This window comes from Bufo gargarizans, chromosome 11, assembly GCF_014858855.1.
Source record: "Bufo gargarizans isolate SCDJY-AF-19 chromosome 11, ASM1485885v1, whole genome shotgun sequence".
In the NCBI taxonomy this organism is placed as follows: Eukaryota; Metazoa; Chordata; class Amphibia; order Anura; family Bufonidae; genus Bufo; species Bufo gargarizans.
Genome location: NC_058090.1, coordinates 42881494 through 42901345, shown reverse-complemented (window position 1 = coordinate 42901345; position 19852 = coordinate 42881494). Strand labels below are relative to the sequence as shown.

General features: G+C 45.7%; 1 protein-coding gene across 3 annotated transcripts in view; it reads left to right on the top strand.

Annotated features, from left to right (window-relative positions):
- LOC122921748 (RNA-binding protein 25-like) overlaps positions 1 to 17754 on the top strand; it is a 28001-nt gene extending 10247 nt beyond the window's left edge. For 2 of the 3 annotated variants that reach the window (XM_044271961.1, XM_044271960.1), the window contains exons 2-5: positions 2362 to 2445; positions 3727 to 3902; positions 11119 to 11191; positions 16932 to 17754. In XM_044271961.1, the coding sequence (XP_044127896.1) occupies positions 2368 to 2445; positions 3727 to 3902; positions 11119 to 11191; positions 16932 to 17048 (444 nt within the window). In that variant the 5' untranslated portion in view covers positions 2362 to 2367 and the 3' untranslated portion in view covers positions 17049 to 17754. Of the gene's footprint in view, positions 1 to 2361; positions 2446 to 3726; positions 3903 to 11118; positions 11192 to 11315; positions 11825 to 15625; positions 15696 to 16931 lie in introns of all 3 variants that reach the window. The other variant, XR_006387062.1, reaches the window with a different exon arrangement.
- The last annotated feature ends 2098 nt before the right edge of the window (positions 17755 to 19852 follow it).

The following is a 19852-nucleotide window of genomic DNA, read 5'->3' as shown; positions in this document are numbered from 1 at the left end:
AGGGCATTATAACTATCCTCATCTCCCCAGATACGCCGATCTCGTTTTCCTAGGAGACGTCCCTTGGTCACTGTCACTCAGAGACGACCTTCTTTCACAGGGTCCGGTGTTACATCTGTATTTAGGGTCTTTGACGGCGTGGCTATTGAAACCGCCATTCTGACTTGGAGAGGGCCTGGAGGTCCTTCCTGGGCTTCTGTGAAAGCCGGGACATACCCTCACTCGTTTTTTTTCTCTCCCCACGGTCCTATCATTTCTACAATCAGGGTTGGACCTTGGTTTAGCCCTTAGTTCCTTGATGGGTCAGGTTTTGGCATTTCTATCCTGTGGCAGCTTTCCAGCATCCTCTGGTTTCCCTGGTGCCCATGGAAACCTTCCTTCAGGGAATGGCACATACGGTTACTCCGTACCATCCTTTTCTGCCTTGGGATCTGAATATAGTTATCTCAGCGTTCAAGTCTTCTCCCTTTGAGCCCTTGCGGGAGATCTCACTCCGGCTCCTGTCCTAGAAGGTAGTCTTTTCTTGTGGCTATCATATCCATCAGACGGGCATCCGAGTTGGTGGCGCTCTCTTGCAGAAAACCCTTCCTGGTTCTTCACAAGGATAAGGCGGTTTTCTGGCCCATTCCTTCTCCCGAAGGTGGTCTCTGACTTCCATATCTATAAAGAAATTGTCCTTCACTGTCCCTCCCCTGCGCACCCTACGGAAGGGAGTTTACATTATTGGACGTTGTCAGAGCTCTGATCATTCTTTGGCAGCCTCCGCTCCCTTCCGCCGTACAGACTCCCTTTTTGTCATTCCGGAGGGTCCTCGCAAGGGATTGGTGGCCTCCAAGGTGGCAATTGCACGTTGGATTCGGGCTGCAATTGTGGAGGCATCCCGCACCCAGGACAGGGTTCCGCCCTTAGGTGTCATGGCTCACTCCACCAGAGCGGTAGGCACATCTTGGGCTCGGAGGAATCGCGCTTCGGCTGCACAGTTGTGTAAGGCGGCTACTTGGTCCTCCTTACATACATTCACAAAATTTTACCAGGTGCATACTTGTGCATCGGCGGACGCTGCCTTAGGCCGCATGGTCTTGCAGGCGGCAGTTTACTAGATGCCTGCTGGGATGCTTGTTTCCATGGGTCTGTGGTTTTTCCCTCCCTGTGGACTGCTTTTTGACGTCCCACGGTTCCTGTGTCCCCGAATGAATACGGGCGAGAAAAGGTGATTTTTGTATAACTTAGCAGTAAAATCTTTCTCGCTCTTCATTGGGGGGGACAGCACCCACCCAGTATTGTTCAACCACAGCTGTGGCTGTTTCTGGTTTGAACCCTGTTGGGTTTTCGGCATGATTGATCCATGTTTTTTCTTGGTTGGCTTGCTTCTCCTACTGCTTGTCCACAAACTGAAGCTCTCTCTCCAGGCTGGAGGGGGTATAGCTGCCAGGGGAGGAGCTAACAGCCTCCGACGACTCCTAGAGGACATAGCTGTACCCACGGTTCCTGTGTCCCCAATGAAGAGCGAGAAAGAGATTTTACTAGTAAGTTATACAAAAATCTTTTTTTTTTTCCCGGACCCATTGAAATGAATGGTTCTGTATACGGTCCACAAAAGAAAACTGAACGGACACGGTACGACAATACGTTTGTGTGCAAGAGGCCTTAGACTAATGCTGGCCGAACCCACTTAATGTGTATGCTACTTCTTTTGGTTCGCAAGGAAGAGAAGCTGTCGCCAGAGGAATCTGGCAGTGACTTATTCAATATGATATCAGGCTGATTATAAAGAACCAAGTATTCATAGACACAATTGTTCCCAATAATTGGGCTGTATCATCAGCTGCTTGGCATCTTTTATTAAGATGAAAGATGCACGGTTATTGGTGGCACATTTCCCTGTGTAATCAGGGATGTGCTGGCGATAATTGAGCGAGGGAGGAACGTCTGCAGTAGCAATCGTTCTCTCCTCATTCACATTGCAGGGGGTTGGAGGAGAGCTGACAGCTCTTTACACAGGCTGATGCACAGTCAATTATCGGGAACGATCCAACGTTTATGATTATTGCCTGATTGAGATCATAGCTGTTTTTTACCGCAATTGTTTATTCCTATTCAGATTCATTGTTTGCCAGCACATACTGTTTACACAGTTCAAATTGCTGAGTAGAAACAATTATATTATATGTAACATAACACGTGTTATCACCTGATGAACAATTTCCTTGTTCATCAGGTGATCGCTGGCGCTTGTACATGGGGCAGTTAGGATAATTACACCAATCCTCAGCTTGTGGAAAATGGCATTTTACAGTAATTGCTATCACCCCTTTGAAACAGATCTTCAATACTCAAGTTGTGTTTATCAATTTATTGCAGGAAGACATGACTGCACTAGAAATGGAAGAAGATATGCAAGACCTGATATCCCGCGAGATCAGTAAATTCAGAGAAACACACAAGGTAATGTTTGATTTTCTTTCTTCCTTTCTGATAGTGTCCTTGCAGATTCAAGAAACGCATAGCTTTAACACAAGCATCATGCCTAATATGTGAGAGAAGGTAAATGTAGATATTGAAATTCAGCATTTTGTATCTTTCCTAAATAGTGCTTGGCATTAACCATTGTAACTCGCTGTTATTGTCACATCAACAAAGACAACTGACTAGGCTTTTATCATCGAATGAAAGCTAAGAGATTTGAAATATTTATAGCCATCTCACCACCATATACAACCTTTAACAACATCACACGTAATATTTTCAAGAGCTAAATGAGTAAACATGCTTTTAGTGAATCAAAATAGATCAGTGGTTTCCACATGTGCCAATTAAGTTAAGATGCATGGAAGATTAGTAAATTCCCTATAAAGCTAATCTATTCATTGACCCCCACAATAAAAATAATTGCTATGGAACGAACGGATACCCCTGTAGCTTTCATGTCGCAAGCGATTTCCAACCGTCCTGCAGTTTCTATGTTTAGCATCCTTCTGTGAAGCGCTAAACCAACATTTGTAAGTTACTGATGTTCCTAGTCTTGTTGTAGGTAAATGTTCCCATTGCATTTAATCAACCTGCCCACCAATTTTTGCCAGTAGAATTTGACCTCCGATAGTGTACTTGAAGCTTTTTAATGTCCCCAAGTACACATTTCATTTTCTTTCTCTTGTTTATTGTGCTCTCAAAAGCAGCATTTCATGTTTGCACTTTTGAATGTTTTAGTTTTTATTGAATAATCTCTTAGAAAAACGTGTCATTTCTAAATGGTTGACGTCTGGACCACCTCGTCACCAGCTATTTCGACTTTTAACTCCAGCAGTCTCTTGAGTCAAGATCTTTATTTATTTTTTTACTAAAAATATTACTGTACCTTTATATGACATTGCCAGGAAAAAAAAATGGGATGCTGTGCTAGATTTTGGTACTAGGACTAAGTGCAACAGAGTTTCATATATCCATGCCATATATCTTGGCCACTGTGTATCCCATGTCATGTGTTTTTTTTTTTTTTTTTTTTTTTTTTTTTTTTTTTCCTACTGGTTATGAAGTGCTGCTTTACTTGGAACCCCTGATCCTTTAGAAAACATGGTTGGCGATTGCTGGTCCTTTTTATAGCAATATACTTCTTGCACGAAATCTAGTCTTGTGCCTTTTTTCTTTTTGCTACACATTTTGATTCTTTTTAATTTTGAAGAAAAAAAATGTAATTTTGCATTAATATGTTTCTCTTTTTTTTCATAGAAACTGGAAGAGGAGAAAGGCAAAAAGGAACAGGAGAGACAGGAGATTGAGAAAAAAAGGAGGGAAAGGCACAGGGAACGTGAGCGAGAAAGAGAGCAGCGAGACAGATACCGGGATCGTGATAGAGCGAGAGACCGTGGGAGATATCATCATAGTAGGGATCGGAGTCGATCAAGGTACTTTTTAATACATGAGGCTATATAGATATTATCACCCCTTTTTCCTTTTATTTGGACCAAGAATTTCCATCATGTTTGGTATATCTTTGTAATAGATATTAGATACATTTTCTATAATTTTGTTTTCTTATGCACATTTACTAGATAATTATTGGTCTCAAATGTTGCCAAAAATACATATCTAGATGAACAGATAGCCATGCTTATTCTGCAGAAAAGACCTTATTCACATTGATGGAATGGATTTTTCAGTCCCAAAAATAAATAAAAATTAGAGGGGTGGCAACTATCTGTGAATATATACATCTTTAGACCTTAAGTGGTTATTATTATTATTATTATTATTATTGCGCTATTCCATAGCGCTGTACAGTCGTGGACAAAAGTTTTGAGTGACACAAATATTAGTTTTCACAAAGTTTGCTGCTAAACTGCTTTTAGATCTTTGTTTCAGTTGTTTCTGTGATGATGTGAAATATAATTACACGCACTTCATACGTTTCAAAGGCTTTTATCAACAATTACATTACATTTATGCAAAGAGTCAGTATTTGCAGTGTTGGCCCTTATTTTTCAGGACCTCTGCAATTCGACTGGGCATGCTCTCAATCGGCTTCTGGGCCAATTCCTGACTGATAGCAACCCATTCTTTCATAATCACTTCTTGGAGTTTGTCAGAATTAGTGGGTTTTTGTTTGTCCACCCGTCTCTGGAGGATTTACCACAAGTTCTCAATGGGATTAAGATCTGGGGAGTTTCCAGGCCATTGACCCAAAATGTCAACGTTTTGGTCCCCGAGCCACTTGGTTATCACTTTTGCCTCATGGCACGGTGCTCCATCGTGCTGGAAAATGCATTGTTCTTCACCAAACTGTTGTTGGATTGTTGGAAGAAGTTGCTGTTGGAGGGTGTTTTGGTACCATTCTTTATTCATGGCTGTGTTTTGGGGCAAAATTGTGAGTGAGCCCACTGCCTTGGATGAGAAGCAACCTCACACATGAGTGGTCTCGGGATGCTTTACTGTTGGCATGACACAGGTTTGATGGTAGCGCTCACCTTTTCTTCTCCGAACAAGCCTTTTTCCTGATGCCCCAAACAATCGGAAAAAGGCTTCATCGGAGAATATGACTTTGCCCCAGTCCTCAGCAGTCTATTCACCATATTTTCTGCAGAAGATCAATCTGTCCCTGATGTTTTTTTTTGAGAGAAGTGGCTTCTTTGCTGCCCTTCTTGACACCAGGCCATCTTCCAAAAGTCTTCGCCTCACTGTGCGTGCAGATGCGCTCACACCTGCCTGCTGCCATTCCTGAGCAAGCTCTGCACTGGTGGCACTCCGATCCGGCAGCTGAATCCTCTTTAGGAGACTATCCTGGCGCTTGCTGGACTTTCTTGGACGCCCTGAAGCCTTGTTAACAAGAATTGAACCTCTTTCCTTGAAGTTCTTGATGATCCTATAAATTGTTGATTGAGGTGCAATCTTAGTAGCCACAATATCCTTGCCTTTGAAGCCATTTTTATGCAACGCAATGATGGCTGCACGCGTTTCTTTGCAGGTCACCATGGTTAACAATGATTTCAACCATCACCCTCCTTTTAACAGGTCAAGTCTGCCATTTTAACCCAATCAGCCTGACATAATGATCTCCAGCCTTGTGCTCGTCAACATTCTCACCTGAGTTAACAAGACGATTACTGAAATGATCTACGCAGGTCCTTTAATGACATGCAGTGGAGAGGTTTTTTTTGGGATTAAGTTAATTTTCATGGCAAAGATGGACTGTGCAATTCATCTGATCACTCTTCATAACATTCTGGAGTATATGCAAATTGCTATTATAAAAACTTAAGCAGCAACTTTTCCAATTTCCAATATTTATGTAATTCTCAAAACATTTGGCCACGACTGTACATATAAGGGCTGCACATACATAATACAGACAATTGCACTAAGAATAAACAAGACGAGTTAAACTGGTACAGAAGGAGAGAGGGCCCTGCCCGTGAGGGCTTACAAACTACATAATATGGGAGAAGGACACAGTAGGGGAGGGTGAAGCTGCTCATGGCGATATAGAGGCAGCAGGGTCACTGGTTGTGGGCCTGTTTGAAGAGGTGGGTTTTCAGGGTTTCTTTTGAAGGATTCCACTGTAGGTGAGATTCTGATATGTTTGGGTAGCAAGTTTCAGAGTGTGGGGGATGCACGGGAGAAATCTTGGAGGCGATTGTGGGAAGAGGTGTGTTGAGGGGGCTCCTCCTATTTAGGAATAGTAATTATCGATATTTGCATAATATTGGTGATTAATATTCCCCCTTTACAAGGTGATAAGAGGGAGAGGAGGTGGTCTTGTGAGGAAGTAAGCTCAGAAAAAGTAGCTCAGAGATGTAGGGAGGGGACAGGTTGTGGACGGCCTTGTATGTATTTGTTAGTATTTTGAACATAATTCACTGGGCAATGGGGAGCCAGTGAAGGGATTGGCAGAGGGGAGAGGAAGAGGAGTAACAGGCTGAGAGGTGGATTAGTCAGACAGCAGAGTTGAGGATAGATTGGAGGGGTGCTAGATGGAAGGCCACAGAGGAGAATGTTGCAGTAGTCTAGGCAGGAGATGATGAGGGCATGTACAAGCATTTTCGCGGATTCAAAGTTAAGGAAAGCGCGGATGCGGGAGATGTTTTTGAGTTGGAGGCGGCAGGTTGTGGAATGGGCTTGGATGTGCAGTCGGAAGGAGAGGGCAGAATCCAAGGTCACTCCAAGGCAGCGGACTTGGTTGACTGGGGAGAGTGTGCAGCCATTGATTGTGATAGATATGTCTGTTGGGGGGGTTGAGCAAGATGGGGAGAAGATGATGAATTCTGTTTTATCTATGTTAAGTTTTAGAAGGTGAGAGAAGGATATAGAAGATGGACATTGTGGGATTCTGGATAATGTGGTGATGTCTGGGTTAGAGAGGTAGATTTGTGTGTCGTCAGCATAAGAGTGATATTGAAAGCCATGGGACTCTGAGATGAGAGGCGGCTGAGTGGCAGGTGTCAATAGGGATGTTGAAGTCACGCATGATGATAGTGGGGATGTTGGCAGAAAGTGTAGTAGCCAGGTGTTAAAGTGGTCAAGAAAGATGGTGGCTGGGCCTGTCGGGCAGTAAATGACGGCTACTTGATGGTTGGAGGGAGAGTTGATGCGAACAGAGTATACTTCAAATGAGGTGAGCGTAATGGAGGGTGGCAGTGGAGTTGGGCTGTAGGAGCAGGTGTCTGATAGAAGACCAACTCCTCCACCATGTTTGCTGCTGGGGCGGGTGAGGGGGTGAGTGAAATTAAATCCTTATGAGAGTGCAGCAGGGCAGGAGGTGTCAGCCATGTTTCTGTGAGACCCAGAAAGGAAAATTTTTGAGAGATGAAAGATCATGAATGTAAGACAGTTTGTTACAGACAGAGCGTGCATTCCATGATGCTCCTGCAAGAGGAACCAAAGGAGCAGGGGTCAGAGAAATGGTTATTAGGTTTAATGGGTTGCAGAGATTTGTACTTGGACATGAAGGTGATAGTGGGGATTTGCTAATTATCTCATAATTAATGTAAAAAATTAAAGTCGGACATCACAAGACAATCTCTTTCTAAGGGTACTTTCACACAAGTGTTTTTCTTTTCCGGCATAGAGTTCCGTCACAGGGGCTCTATACCGGAAAAGAACTGATCAGGCATATCCCCATGAATTCTGAATGGAGAGTTATCCGTTCAGGATGCATCAGGATATCTTCAGTTAAGTGATTTTTGACTGATCAGCCAAAAGAGAAAACCGTAGCCTGAATGCCGGATCCAGCTTTTTTGCCTATAGGAATGTATTTGTGCCGCACATGCGCTGACCGGTAAAAATTGGAAAAAAGATACGAGACTGATTCGTCTGTCCGCATGACAAGCGGAGAGACTGATCCGTTCTTGCAATGCATTTGTGAGACGCATCCGGATGCGTCTCACAAATGCTTTCAGTCACATCCAGATCGGTGGATCCAGCAGGCAGTTCCGACGACGGAACTGCTTGCCGGATCACACTGCCGCAAGTGTGAAAGTAGCCTAACAAAGCTAGAACCAGCCCTGTACCTCACATGGGTCCAGAGATCTCCCCATTCATTGCTCCAATTGCTCTGCTAGATTTGATACAGTTTTGATGCCTTCAGTGTAAATCCTTTTCTCGTTGGATGCATTGGGGGACATTGCCCAGCTGACACTAGAAGGGAAAAGTGTTGGCTCCACCCAGATGAGCTTATACCCTTTTCACAGACACTAAACCAACCGGTTGATACTAAAGCAGTAGGAGCACCAAAATCCAGAGCGAAAAGTGAAGCTAACATGTCCTAAACCAGAAAGAGGACCAATATCGAAGAGTCCCGGAAAACCGAATAAAGGAAGAAAAAAAAACAATAAGGTTGGAATCTGTGTTCCCCAATGCATCTAACGAGAAAAGGATTTTACGCTAAGTACAAGAACTGATCAGGCATATCCCCATGCATTCTGAATGGAGAGTAATCCGTTCAGGATGTCAGTTCAGTCGTTTTGACTGATCAGGTAAAATGTAACAGAACTGACGCCCGGATCACATTGCTGCAAATGTGAAAGTAGCCTTAATAACACACAATTACAAAAGTATTCAGATCCAGGTGCTGGTTTGAAAAAAAAAAAAATGGAATTTTGTACTTACTGTAAAATCCTTTTCTCGTTGGATGCATTGGGGACATTGCCCAGCTGCCACTAGGAGGCTGACTCTAGAAATAAAGTGTTGGCTCCACCCAGATGGGTTATACCCTTTGCACAGAAACTAAACTAACCAGTTGGTACTAAAGCAGTAGGAGCACCAAAAACCAGAGCGAAAAGTAAAGCTAACATGTCCTTAACCAGAAAGGGGACCAATATCGAAGAGTCTCGGATAACCTAACGAAGAAAAAAACAAGGGTGGGATCTGTGTCCCCCAATGCATCCAACGAGAAAAGGATTTTACTGTAAGTTCAAAAATCCATTTTTCTCGTGAATAGCATTGGGGGACACAGCACCATGGGACATCCCAAAGCAGTCCCTGAGGGTAAGACTAAACAGCCATGTGAAAAACCTAATGCACCGCTGCTTGCAGAACCTTGCGACCCAAACTGGCATCAGCAGAGGCCAAGGAATGGATGTGGTAAAACCTGGAGAAGGTGTGAACTGAGGCCCAGGTGGCGGCCTTGCAGACCTGGGAGGTAGAGGCCAGATGCCGGACCTCTCAGGATGCCCCGACCACCCTAATAGAGTGAGCAGTCAACCTGAAAGTGGATCACGACCCTTCGCCACATAGGCTTCCTTGACAGTCGACCGAATCCAAGGAAATGGTGGCTTTGGAGGCTTGTAAATCTTTACGTGAGCCCTCAGGCACTACAAAGAGTCAAAACAACGGAAGGACTCTGTTAACTGGAGATACAGCCGGAGCGCCTGAACCACATCCAGACGGTGAAGAGACCGCTCTCTGGGATGAGAAGGGGTTGGGACAGAATAAAAAGTACAATCTCCTCAATGTGGAAGGAGGAAACCACCTTGGGAAGAAAGGAGGGAACTGGGCGCAGGAAAACCTTGTCCTGGTGAAAAACCAAAAAGGGAGACTGGCAAGAGAGCCCCGCCAGGTCAGAGACTGCAAATGGAGGTAATCACGACTAGAAAGGCAACCTTAAAAGAGACAAAAGAAAAGGAGATCTCCTTCAAGGGCTCGAAGGGAGAGGACTGAAGGGCATCTAAGACCAGATTCAAATCATATGGTTCCACTGGAGAACAGAAGGGAGGGACGCAATGAGCCACCCCCTGAAGGAAGGTTTTCACTTGGGAACGAGAAGCCAAGGGCCTTTGGAAAAGAACAGGCCAGGCCGAGACCTGACCTTTGAGGGAGGCCGGCCTGAAGAAAGACAAGAATCCTAGGGATGGAAAAAAGGAGAGGGTGAACCTCTCCAGATTCGCATCAAGCAAAATAAGCCTTCCAGGTACGGTGATAAATCCTGTCCCACTGGGGTTTACGTGCATGAAGCATGGTTTGCATGACTGACTAGGAGAGGCCGTGGAACCTCAGGACTGCGGCTTCAACAGTCACGTTGTTAAATGAAGCAGAGGTAAACTTGGGTGGAACAGTGGACCTTGTGAAAGGAGGTCGGGACGCAGAGGTAGCCACCATGGTGGGTCGGCGAGCAGGAAGACAAGATCTGTGTACCTTGCGCTGCAGGGAGGAGATGGTTCGGGGGTTCAGCCACCAACGCATGTCCCGGCGGACCTGAGAGTAAAGGCAAATTGAGCGATCGAGGCCTGACGGAGGCTTGTTCCACCGGGCAAGAATTGAAAGCTGAAGGAACCAGGTGTGGAATTGGGCATAAGGAATTGACTTGAAGGCACTAACCATTCGGTCCAGAATGTGCATACACGCCCTGATGGACAGAGGAGACGGGTCGCGAAGACTTGCCACTACCTTGTCCTGGGGAAGGAACACTCATCCGAGGCGAGTGTCGAAGACCATGCCCAGGAAGTCCATCCTCTCGCTGGGAACAAGGGAGGACTTGGAGTGGTTCACCAGCCACCCGAACTGGAAAAGCATGGACAGGGTGATGTGGAGGCTGGACAGGTTAATAGAACGGCGGAATGGTACAGATTCCTGAGCAGAGTAGGAGGGGTCTTAATGCACGTGGAGGGTGTCCCTAACTGCCCTGATGAGATCCTGCATGGCTGCAGACAGGGCTGTGCTCTGCTCCATTTCAGAATCTGATGCAGTAAAGGGGGACTGGATGACCGGCGAGGTACAATAGTATGCGACCGCAGGGGGTTCTACTAAAGTGGAGTCCACAATGAAGCCCCTTCCTGCAGCAGCCAGAGGCCTGCGGAAGAAAAATAAATGGGGAACTTAAAAAAGCAGCAAGACCTGCAATAAAATCAAACCTGTTATGTTTGCCTCCTACTGGTTAGTTTAGTGTCTGTGCAGAGGGTATAGCATATCTGGGTTTAGCCAACACTTTTTTCCTTTCTAGTGGCAGCTGGTTATATACCCATGGAGCTGTGTCCCCCAATGCCATTCACAAGAAATGTACAACTTTTTTTGTGGCAAAACTTAAGTATGAGAGTACAGTAGCCTTTGAAATGTAACTTTTTTTTCTTTTTTTTTTTTTTTTCTTCCAAAAGCTTCACAGTTTATATTTAACTTTTTTTTTTTTTTTTTTAGGGAGAAAATTAGAGACAGGTATAGAGAGCGGGAACGAGAGAGAGAACGAGAAAAAGAAGCTTCATACCAAGAGGTAAATGTTCAAATATTCCACCATTAGTAGGGAGGCATAATTTATTTTAATATGGTCTTCCAGACTTTTTTTTTTCAAATTACATTTAAAGCGGACCTTTTGATATGTGTTTTTTTTATTCTAGGTAAATACCTTTTACTTGCGCAGTAACCCCTGCTGATGCTGCCACCCTGCCTGTTTTTAAAAAATATGGCATGTAAAGGTATTTCTCTTTAATGCATTGGGGGACACAGCATCATGGGTATATGCACAGTTGCCACTAGGAGGCTGACACTAGAAGTAAAGTGTTGGCTCCTCCTATCTGGGCTATATCCACTGCAGATGCAGTAGCAAACCAGTTTTTTTCTAGTGTCTATAGGAGGCAGACACAACCTGCTTTTTTTCCTGCAGGTCTTGCTGCTATTTTGTTATTTTATTTTTTCTTCTTTATGCAGGATTTTCTCACTGGGAGGGACCTCCTGCTTAGCTCCTATCACGGCTAAGCGTGTTTTTTTTTTTTTTTTCCTGTGGAGGGGCGTTATCTTCTGCTGCTGAGAAGAGGCTCCATCTTGCAGTTCAGGGCCTGATCGCCATTTGGAGTGTTCCTGTTCTCCCTTCGCTGCTTCTGCGCATTGTGGGGCACCTGGGGGCCTGGTAGGATAGCCTCTCTGGCTAGACACTTATTTTCTGTAGTTGGTCTCTTTTTGCCATTATGTCCTCTGCTAGTACGGACCCTAAAGCCCGGGTGCCTATTGAGGTGGCTAAGTTCAATAAGGCTTGCTCTAAGTTCAATAAGGCTTTTCCTTCCCCGCAACCTAACTCGCTCTGCGCGCACTGCGCTGCTCCCATGCTCCCTCCCGACGCCCTGCCCCCCCCCTCCCCCCCCTGATTGGGCCGCCTCACTGTCCCAGGCCATAGGCGACCTTGCCAGCTTGTCCTGGTCCATGGTGCAGTCGCTGGACCGCTTGCCTGCTCAAATTGCGGCAGTCTCTGCCCCTCGCAGGGACCATGTTGCTGAAGGGGCTCGCCCCCGCTCTGACACCAGGTCTTGTAAAAGACCTTGAGTGATCTCAGCCGTGTCCTGCTCTTCCTCTGCGTCCACTGGTCACTCCCTGGACATCTGTTTGCTGCCGGATTCTGCTCCAGGTGAGATTTCCATTCTTGCCCCTCAGCTCCTCCAGGCTTCCCGGTACCTATGTTATGTCTCCCTGGAATCGGCTCGCCGGTCTAGCAGGGTGACTGCTAGCTCTGTGGCTATCCGCCGTACGGTCTGGCTCCGTTCATGGGCGGCAGATGAGGCTTCCAAAAAGGCACTGATAGCTCTCCCTTTTCAGGGTGAAAAGCTGTTTGGAAAATGCCTGGTGGAGCTTATTTCAGAGGCCACGGGAGGAAAAAGCTACCTCCTCCCCCAGAACCGCCCTCGTCGCCCTCCCTTGGCAGCTTCAAGTTCCAAAAATTTTCACTCCTTTCGAGACTCTTCCTCCCGCTCGGACAAGAAGTCTGGGGGCCTTCCTTCAAGGCCAGGCTGCCTGACATTCTCGCCCCAAGCCTTCAAAGCCACAGTTTGCAAAAACCTCTTCTGCATGACTGCGCTTTACCACATGTGGGGGGCCGCTTGCTCGACTTTCAGGAGTTGTGGCGTGGACTAAGCATGGGTCCTGGAGATCGTCTCCTCCGGTTATAGGATAGTTTTCCATTCTTTCTTCGGGTCGGTTTATTATGTGGCATCTCCCATAAAGGTGGCAGATTTCTTTCTGGGCCATTCTATCCCTCGGAGTGATTGTTCCAATCCCCGATTCGAAACTCTTCCAGGGATTTTATTAGTTTTTTTTTACGGTCCCCGAAAAGGACGGCTCCCTCCGCCCTATCCTGGATCTGAAGGCGCTCAACCACCTTGTTCGGACCTGGCACTTCCGCATGGAGTCGCTCAGGTCGGTGATTGCCTGGGGGGGGGGGGGTGTTAGTGATTCCCTACCTGGACGACCTGTTGGTGAAGACTCTGTCCCTGGAGGACAACCCTGGCCAGCCTCCTTATCACCCTGTCTGTCCTGTCTCAGTTCGGGTGGTTGGTCAACTATCCCAAGTCCTCCCTGGTTCCCCGCCAGAGAATGTATTTCCTGGGCATGACCTTAGACACTCGCCTCTGTCGAGTGTTCCTTCCCCAGGACAAAGTGGTGGCTCTCCGAGATGCAGTGGTTTGCCTTCGCAAGCCGTCCCCTCTACCTCTTTGGACATGCATTCGGGTTTTGGGCTGGATGGTTCCCTTTGCGCAATTCCACTCCAGGCCTCTTCAGCTGGCGATCCTGTTCAGCTGGGCCTCGACAGTCTGGTTCGTCTTCCCCATCTCGTCCGCAAGGAGTTGTGCTGGTGGCTTCTACCTCGCACCCGATTGCTGGGCAAGTTCTTTCTTCCCCCTCGTTGACTGGTGACCTCCACAGACACCAGCCTGACTGGGTCAGCAGTGGAATCCTCCCTGCACATCAATATTCTGGAGCTCTCTCATTGGACACACCTTCTCTCCGGTCTGAATCCAGATGGACAACTCCACTGTGGCGGCATACCTGAATCATTAGGGGGGCACCAGAAGTGTGAGGGTCATGGAAGAGGCCTCATGCATACTTCGGTGGGCGGAGTCCTTTGTTCCTGTCCTCTCCGCAGTCGACAATTGGGCAGCAGACTCAGTCGCCAAAGCCCTGACCCGAGCGAATGGTCCCTTAACCCAGAGGTGTTTCTTTGTCAACGTTGGGGCACGCCGGACATAGACCTTTTCGCCTCTAGTCTCAACCACATGGTACCGCGTTACTTCGAGGTCTTAGGACCCTCAGGCGCTGGCCTCGGATGCTTTGGTCCTTCCTTGGTCCCAGTTCAGTCTCTTGTACCTCTTTCCTCCCATTCTGCTCCTTCCCAGGGTTCTCAAGCACCTAAAGTCGGCCTGGGTTCCGGCAATTCTGGTGGCCCCGGACTGGCCTCGCCAAGCATGGTACGTAGATCTTCTGTTCCTATTAGCAGACGCGCCATGGCATCTCCCTCTACGTCCCGACCTCCTTTCTCAAGGTCCGCTACTCCACCTGAGTTTACATCAGCTGCGTTTAACGGCGTGGCTGTTGAGGCCGCGGTACTGAGGTTCCACGGTCTCTCAGAGTCTGTTATCCAGACTATGCTCCACGCACGCCAGCCCCAGTCTTCCATAATTTATCATCGTACCTGGAAGACTTTTTTTTTTTTTTTTTTTTTTCCTGGTGTGAGGCTGCTCAGTTTCACCCTCTCTACCTTTCTATTCCCAGAGTCTTGTCTTTCCTCCAGGCGGGCTTTGACAAGGGCCTTCGGCTGGCCTCTCTCAAGGGTCAGATTTCGGCCCTATCTTTTCTTTTCCAGAAACCCCTGGCTTCTCCCTGCCAAGTGAGAACCCTTCTGCAGGGGGTCGCTCACCGCGTTCCCCCTTTTTGTCCTCCTGTGGAACCGTGGGACTTGGACATTGTTCTGGACACTCTTCAGGCCTCCCTTTGAGCCTTTACAGGATATTTCTCTTTCCTCTGTCTCGTTTAGTCACCTTTCTTGTGGCGATTACTTCTATTCGCAGAGTTTCTGAACTTGCTGCGCTCTTGCAGATCCCCTTTCTTGGTGTTTCATCAGGATAAGGTGGTTCTGCGTCTGGTCCCTTCCTTTCTCCCTAAGGTTATGTCCTCATTCCACATTAATGAGGAGATTGTCCTTCTGTCCTAACCCCTCTCATCCTAGGGAGCGTTCTCTTCACCGTTTGGATGTTGTTAGGGCTCTTCGCCTCCTCTTCGGTTAACTGAGTCCTTCCGCCGGTTGGACTCCCTCTTAGTGGTCCCTGAGGGTCCTCGCAAGGGCCTGCAAGCTTCCAAGGCCACCATATCCTGTTGGATTAGGTCGGCTGTTAAGGAGGCCTATGTTGCGAAGGGTCGTGTTCCTCCCTTTCGGTTGACCGCTCATTCCACTAGGGCGGTCGGGGCTTCTTGGGCGGTTAGAAATCAGGCCTCAGCTTCCCAGGTCTGCAAGGCCGTCCCCTGGGCCTCTGTCCATACGTTTCCAAATTTTATCACATCCACTCCTTGGCTTCTGCTGATGTCAGTTTGGGTCGCAGGGTTCTGCAAGCAGCCGTGAGTTAGGTGTGTTGCATGGCTGTTTTTCTGCTGTTTTCTGCCTTCCCTTGTGGACTGCTTTAGGACGTCCCATGGTGCTGTGTCCCCCAATGCATTCAAGAGAACTGCATTTTTGTACTCGCCGTAAAATCCTTTTCTCGTAGGATGCATTGGGGGACACAGATCACACCCTCTGTGGCTAGTTTTCTGTTGGTCCTCTCTGGTTTAGGACTTTTTGGCTTATAGTTTTGTCTTGTGCTCCTACTGTTTTTCTAACCTACTGGTTTGCTCCTGCATCTGCAGTGGGTATAGCCCAGATAGGAGCCAACACTTTTTTTTTTACTTCTAGTGGCAGCTGGGCATATACCTACCCATGGTCCTGTGTCCCCCAATGCATCCTACGAGAAAAGCATTTTGCGGTGAGTACAAAAATCCTGTTTTACAGATAGCTGTTGACCAACAGTTATTCCTACTGGCTTCCCATCAACATGTCATGCATGCATGTTCTATCAGTGAAGGAGAGAAAGACAAGTGACTGTCAGACCCCATTGGCAGTAGCTTATTTACTGCAGAAAAAAAAATCATAAGGCATATTGAAATTTACCATGTCCAATTTTCTTTCCACCCAACATCTGTTATCAGTTGAGAGTCTGGCGGGCTCAATATTTACACTAAAGTCAGCAGATTCCGACAGCTAATATGTATAGGCACTTCTAGTAGTGTCCTTATACTCCCACCATTTATTTATAGGATAACCTCTTACCTAATGGAATGTCAATAGCTGTTGCCACTGCTCCCAATGTGTTCTGTACAGCTTCACCGACCTTTCTTGCAATTACAGTACCTCCATCATCTTCACTGCCATCGGCAACTAAAACGCAAATACGAAGCAGTCGGCGGCAGTTCACTTGCAAATGTTAACTTATAATCACAGCAGTTCTGAATAATAACAGTGTCTAAAAGGTTATGTACACATTTGGAGGCAATTTTTTTGTCATTTTCTAACTTTTGGCTAAAAATCATATTTTCAATTGGACTTTATTAAAAAATATTGAGCCTTTCTGTCGCAAAGAATTAACAGTTTTTCTGTGTGAATGATATTTTCACTTTGTGCCGGTCATCTAATAAACCTAATCTCTAAACTACTAAGAGGTCATAAACACTTATTTAAGCCACATTCTTATCAGTAAGATAAGAACTGAGCTATAATGAGTTTTTATAATGTCAGAGAGCAGAGATAAGGAGCCCGTCAGCTCCCCTACTGACGGAAAATAGAGAAAATCCAGAGTTTGCTACTAGAGCATTTCAGCTATGTACAGAGAAAAAAAGGCTCAATAGTTATAAGACCAATTGAAATGTTTTTTTTTAGTTTTTTTTTTACATTTTCAACTTTTATTTAAACACACTTGCAAACACCCCAGGGAAACTAAATATTTAACACACTTATAAAATATGTGTATATATGATACACATGTGTCTTAATATTAATGTTAAGTTATACTTTTTTTTTATCACTTATTACACCTTTTATTTATATGTACTGTAACTGAAAATTACAACAAAAAGATAAAAAAAAAAGGGATTTAGGCCTTTTGATTAGGAATGCACATACAGGGACAGATAATGTCAGTCTTACCAATGTATGTTCCTCTCAGGTCATAGCAGCAGTCGCATACACGAACTGGGGACAGTCCCCCCAACCTCATTCAGGCACTGGACGACTTTTAGATGAGCAGATGTCGCAGAAGCCCTTCCCGCAGGCCTGGCAGTGATTGGTGTCATTATCTTTGAAAGGGATTCTGCATTTTGTACATTCCTGTAAATGTAATAAAAAATGTAATAAAAATGTAAACTATACCTTAACTGGGTTTTCAGAAAAAGTTTGCATAATAGCTGTGCTTCTTTGTACAATCATAACTGTAAAGGAACTTTTTTGGGCTTTTCTAATGTCTTTTTCAGCCTAATTATTCCTCTCTTCAGCGGCACAGCTAGATACATTTCTCTCAGAAGCTGGGGGTTGTCTCTCTTCTGTGGAATCTGCCAGCACTGCAGTGCTGTGCCATCCTTTTCCTTACTTCCCACTATGTTTGTGGAAAGCTCACAGAACAGAAATGCAGGGGCTCTTGTGATCTTCAGAAGCATTGTAGAAGCAGTTGTTTTATCAGACCTAGGATCTCGGCCAGCTCTGACACCCCTCCACTTGGATGAAGGCAGATGTTTTAAACAAACTGATTTAGAAATTTGCTATTTTATTAAATGAAATTGTGTGAAAGCAGAGTGACTCTTTAAAACGCCTTCCCATAAAATCTACTCATTGGCATTGACACAACTCTCGTGATACAACACTATTTATTCCAGCATATTGCTTGCCAGACAACAGCCTGTTCCTATATTAACCTTAAACACCAGCATCCCGTTACATGCCAGGCCACGCTTCAATGAGATCTATGCACTGATACAGATCAGCGGCAACAGAATGAATATTTCAAAAGGTAAAATAAGAGACCTATATACAGACTAATATAAATCATTATTTGGAATGAACAGGAAGAAAATATCACTAAAGTTCACATACACTACATTTAAAGGGACACTGACAGGCCCAATAACCATAATTAGCTGTACATATCCATGCACAGGTCTTCTAATGTGCATTAAAAACATATAAGTATAACCCCTGTCCACATTATGAATACAGTAAACTCATGTTTTATAACCTGAAGTAATCGCTTTTCTTTCTGCCCAAGGGGCGGGGTTTCAGCTCCACTTGCGCCCAGCCAGCATCAGCCCAACTGCCGTTTTGAAGCGCCGCCCAGCTCATCAATATGCACTTTGCTGGGCGGCTTCTGCTGTCCCCGACCTTCCGAGATCCGGTGCATGCCCAATAGAAAGCTATGGGCATCGGACTCGCTTTCAGCTTCTGCGCATGCGCCCGGCACCCATAGCTTTCTATTGGGCATGCGCTGGATCTCGGAAGGTCAGGGGCAGCAGAAGCAGCCCAGCGAAGTGAATATTGATGAGCTGGGCGGCGCTTTAAAACGGCGGTTGGGCTTATGCTGGCTGTGCGCAAGTGGAGCTGAAACCCCGCCCCTTGGGCAGAAATAAAAGCGATTAGTTCAGGTTATAAAACATGAGTTTACTGTATTCATAATGTGGACAGGTCTTCTAATGTGCAGCTAATTATGGTTATTGGGCCTGTCAGTGTCCCTTTAACAAAGGCGGACACGCCCTTTCCAAAACTGAACACATTAGAGCAGGGATCAGCAACCTTGGGCACTCCAGCTGTTATGAAACTAAAATTCCCATTATGCTCCATTCATTTCTGTGAGAGAACAAAGGAAGTATGCATGCTGGGAGTTGTAGTTACATAACAGGTGGAGTGCCGGAGGTTGCCTACCCCTACATGAGGGCAAATTTTACAAAATATTTAAGCCATTTGCCAGATTTTTTAATTACATATATTTGTGACAAACACCAGATTTCTGATGCTTCTGCTCCACTTCTTCCAAGAGATAAATGTGTTGTAAAAAATAAAATAAAAAAAAGTTTTTAAAGTTGCGCTCAGCATGACTCACTTACTGACATTTTCCACTTCTACTGAATGGCAGATGATGCACAGGGAAAGATACTGACATGTCAACCCATTTTAGGAAAATGTAATAAAAATAACTACTATACGGTTATCCAGTTTCTAACAGTGGATGCTATTCAACAACAGAAAATTAAAAACTACTCAACTCAATCCTGCATCGCTCCATCAAGAATACTACGGCATTCCTCCCGGTCTCTGTTTACTACTGCCATCAGCACTTAGTGATGGGAACCTGAGTCACTTGTAAACCAGGTCTTTGATTGATGGGCCAGACATGATGATGTCATCACACCTGGTCCTGTCAATCAAAGTGGAGAGGGCAGGGCTTCTAGGTGTAACGACAATGCGCCCGTTGCTCCCATAGGCTCATTTGCATATATTAAAACATCACTTTTCTCAGCAATGCGGTCACATATGAACATGGGACCAACACAGGTGCCTTCAGCTGCCAAGCACACATGAAACAAGTCAGCCAGCCAAAATCAGATGCCCTTTCCTTATTTTGGAAGTATAAGACTCCCTTTAATAAAAGAAAAATGCAAAGTGGCCTTACAGACAATCTTATAAAAAGGGTTCCCCCCTTTTCCCAGTTTAAAGGGGTTGTGCAAGAATGGGTGGGAGGGGACCTGTAAAGGGAAGATTACTCCTTCTCCAGGTATGCTATACTCTGCTGGGCTTCTTCTTTGCAAGCCAATCACGGGCGGTGAGCGGATCACCTTACATCATGTGTTCATTTAGCATGACGTAATGAGATCCGGTCTACGCTGCGGTAACAGGTAAGTCATCTTCTCTTTGCAGGTCCGGCAGAATTCTTGCACAACCCCTTTAAAGGTTATCCCTAGTATTAGTAATGATGACTTTATGATCAGTGGTGGTCTGACCTATGGGACCACTGCCAATCTGGAAAATAAAGGCTGACCATTATTAGGACTGGCGTTTTAGACGGAGTCTTAATAACCCCTATAGCTGGCGGTGGATCTGCCG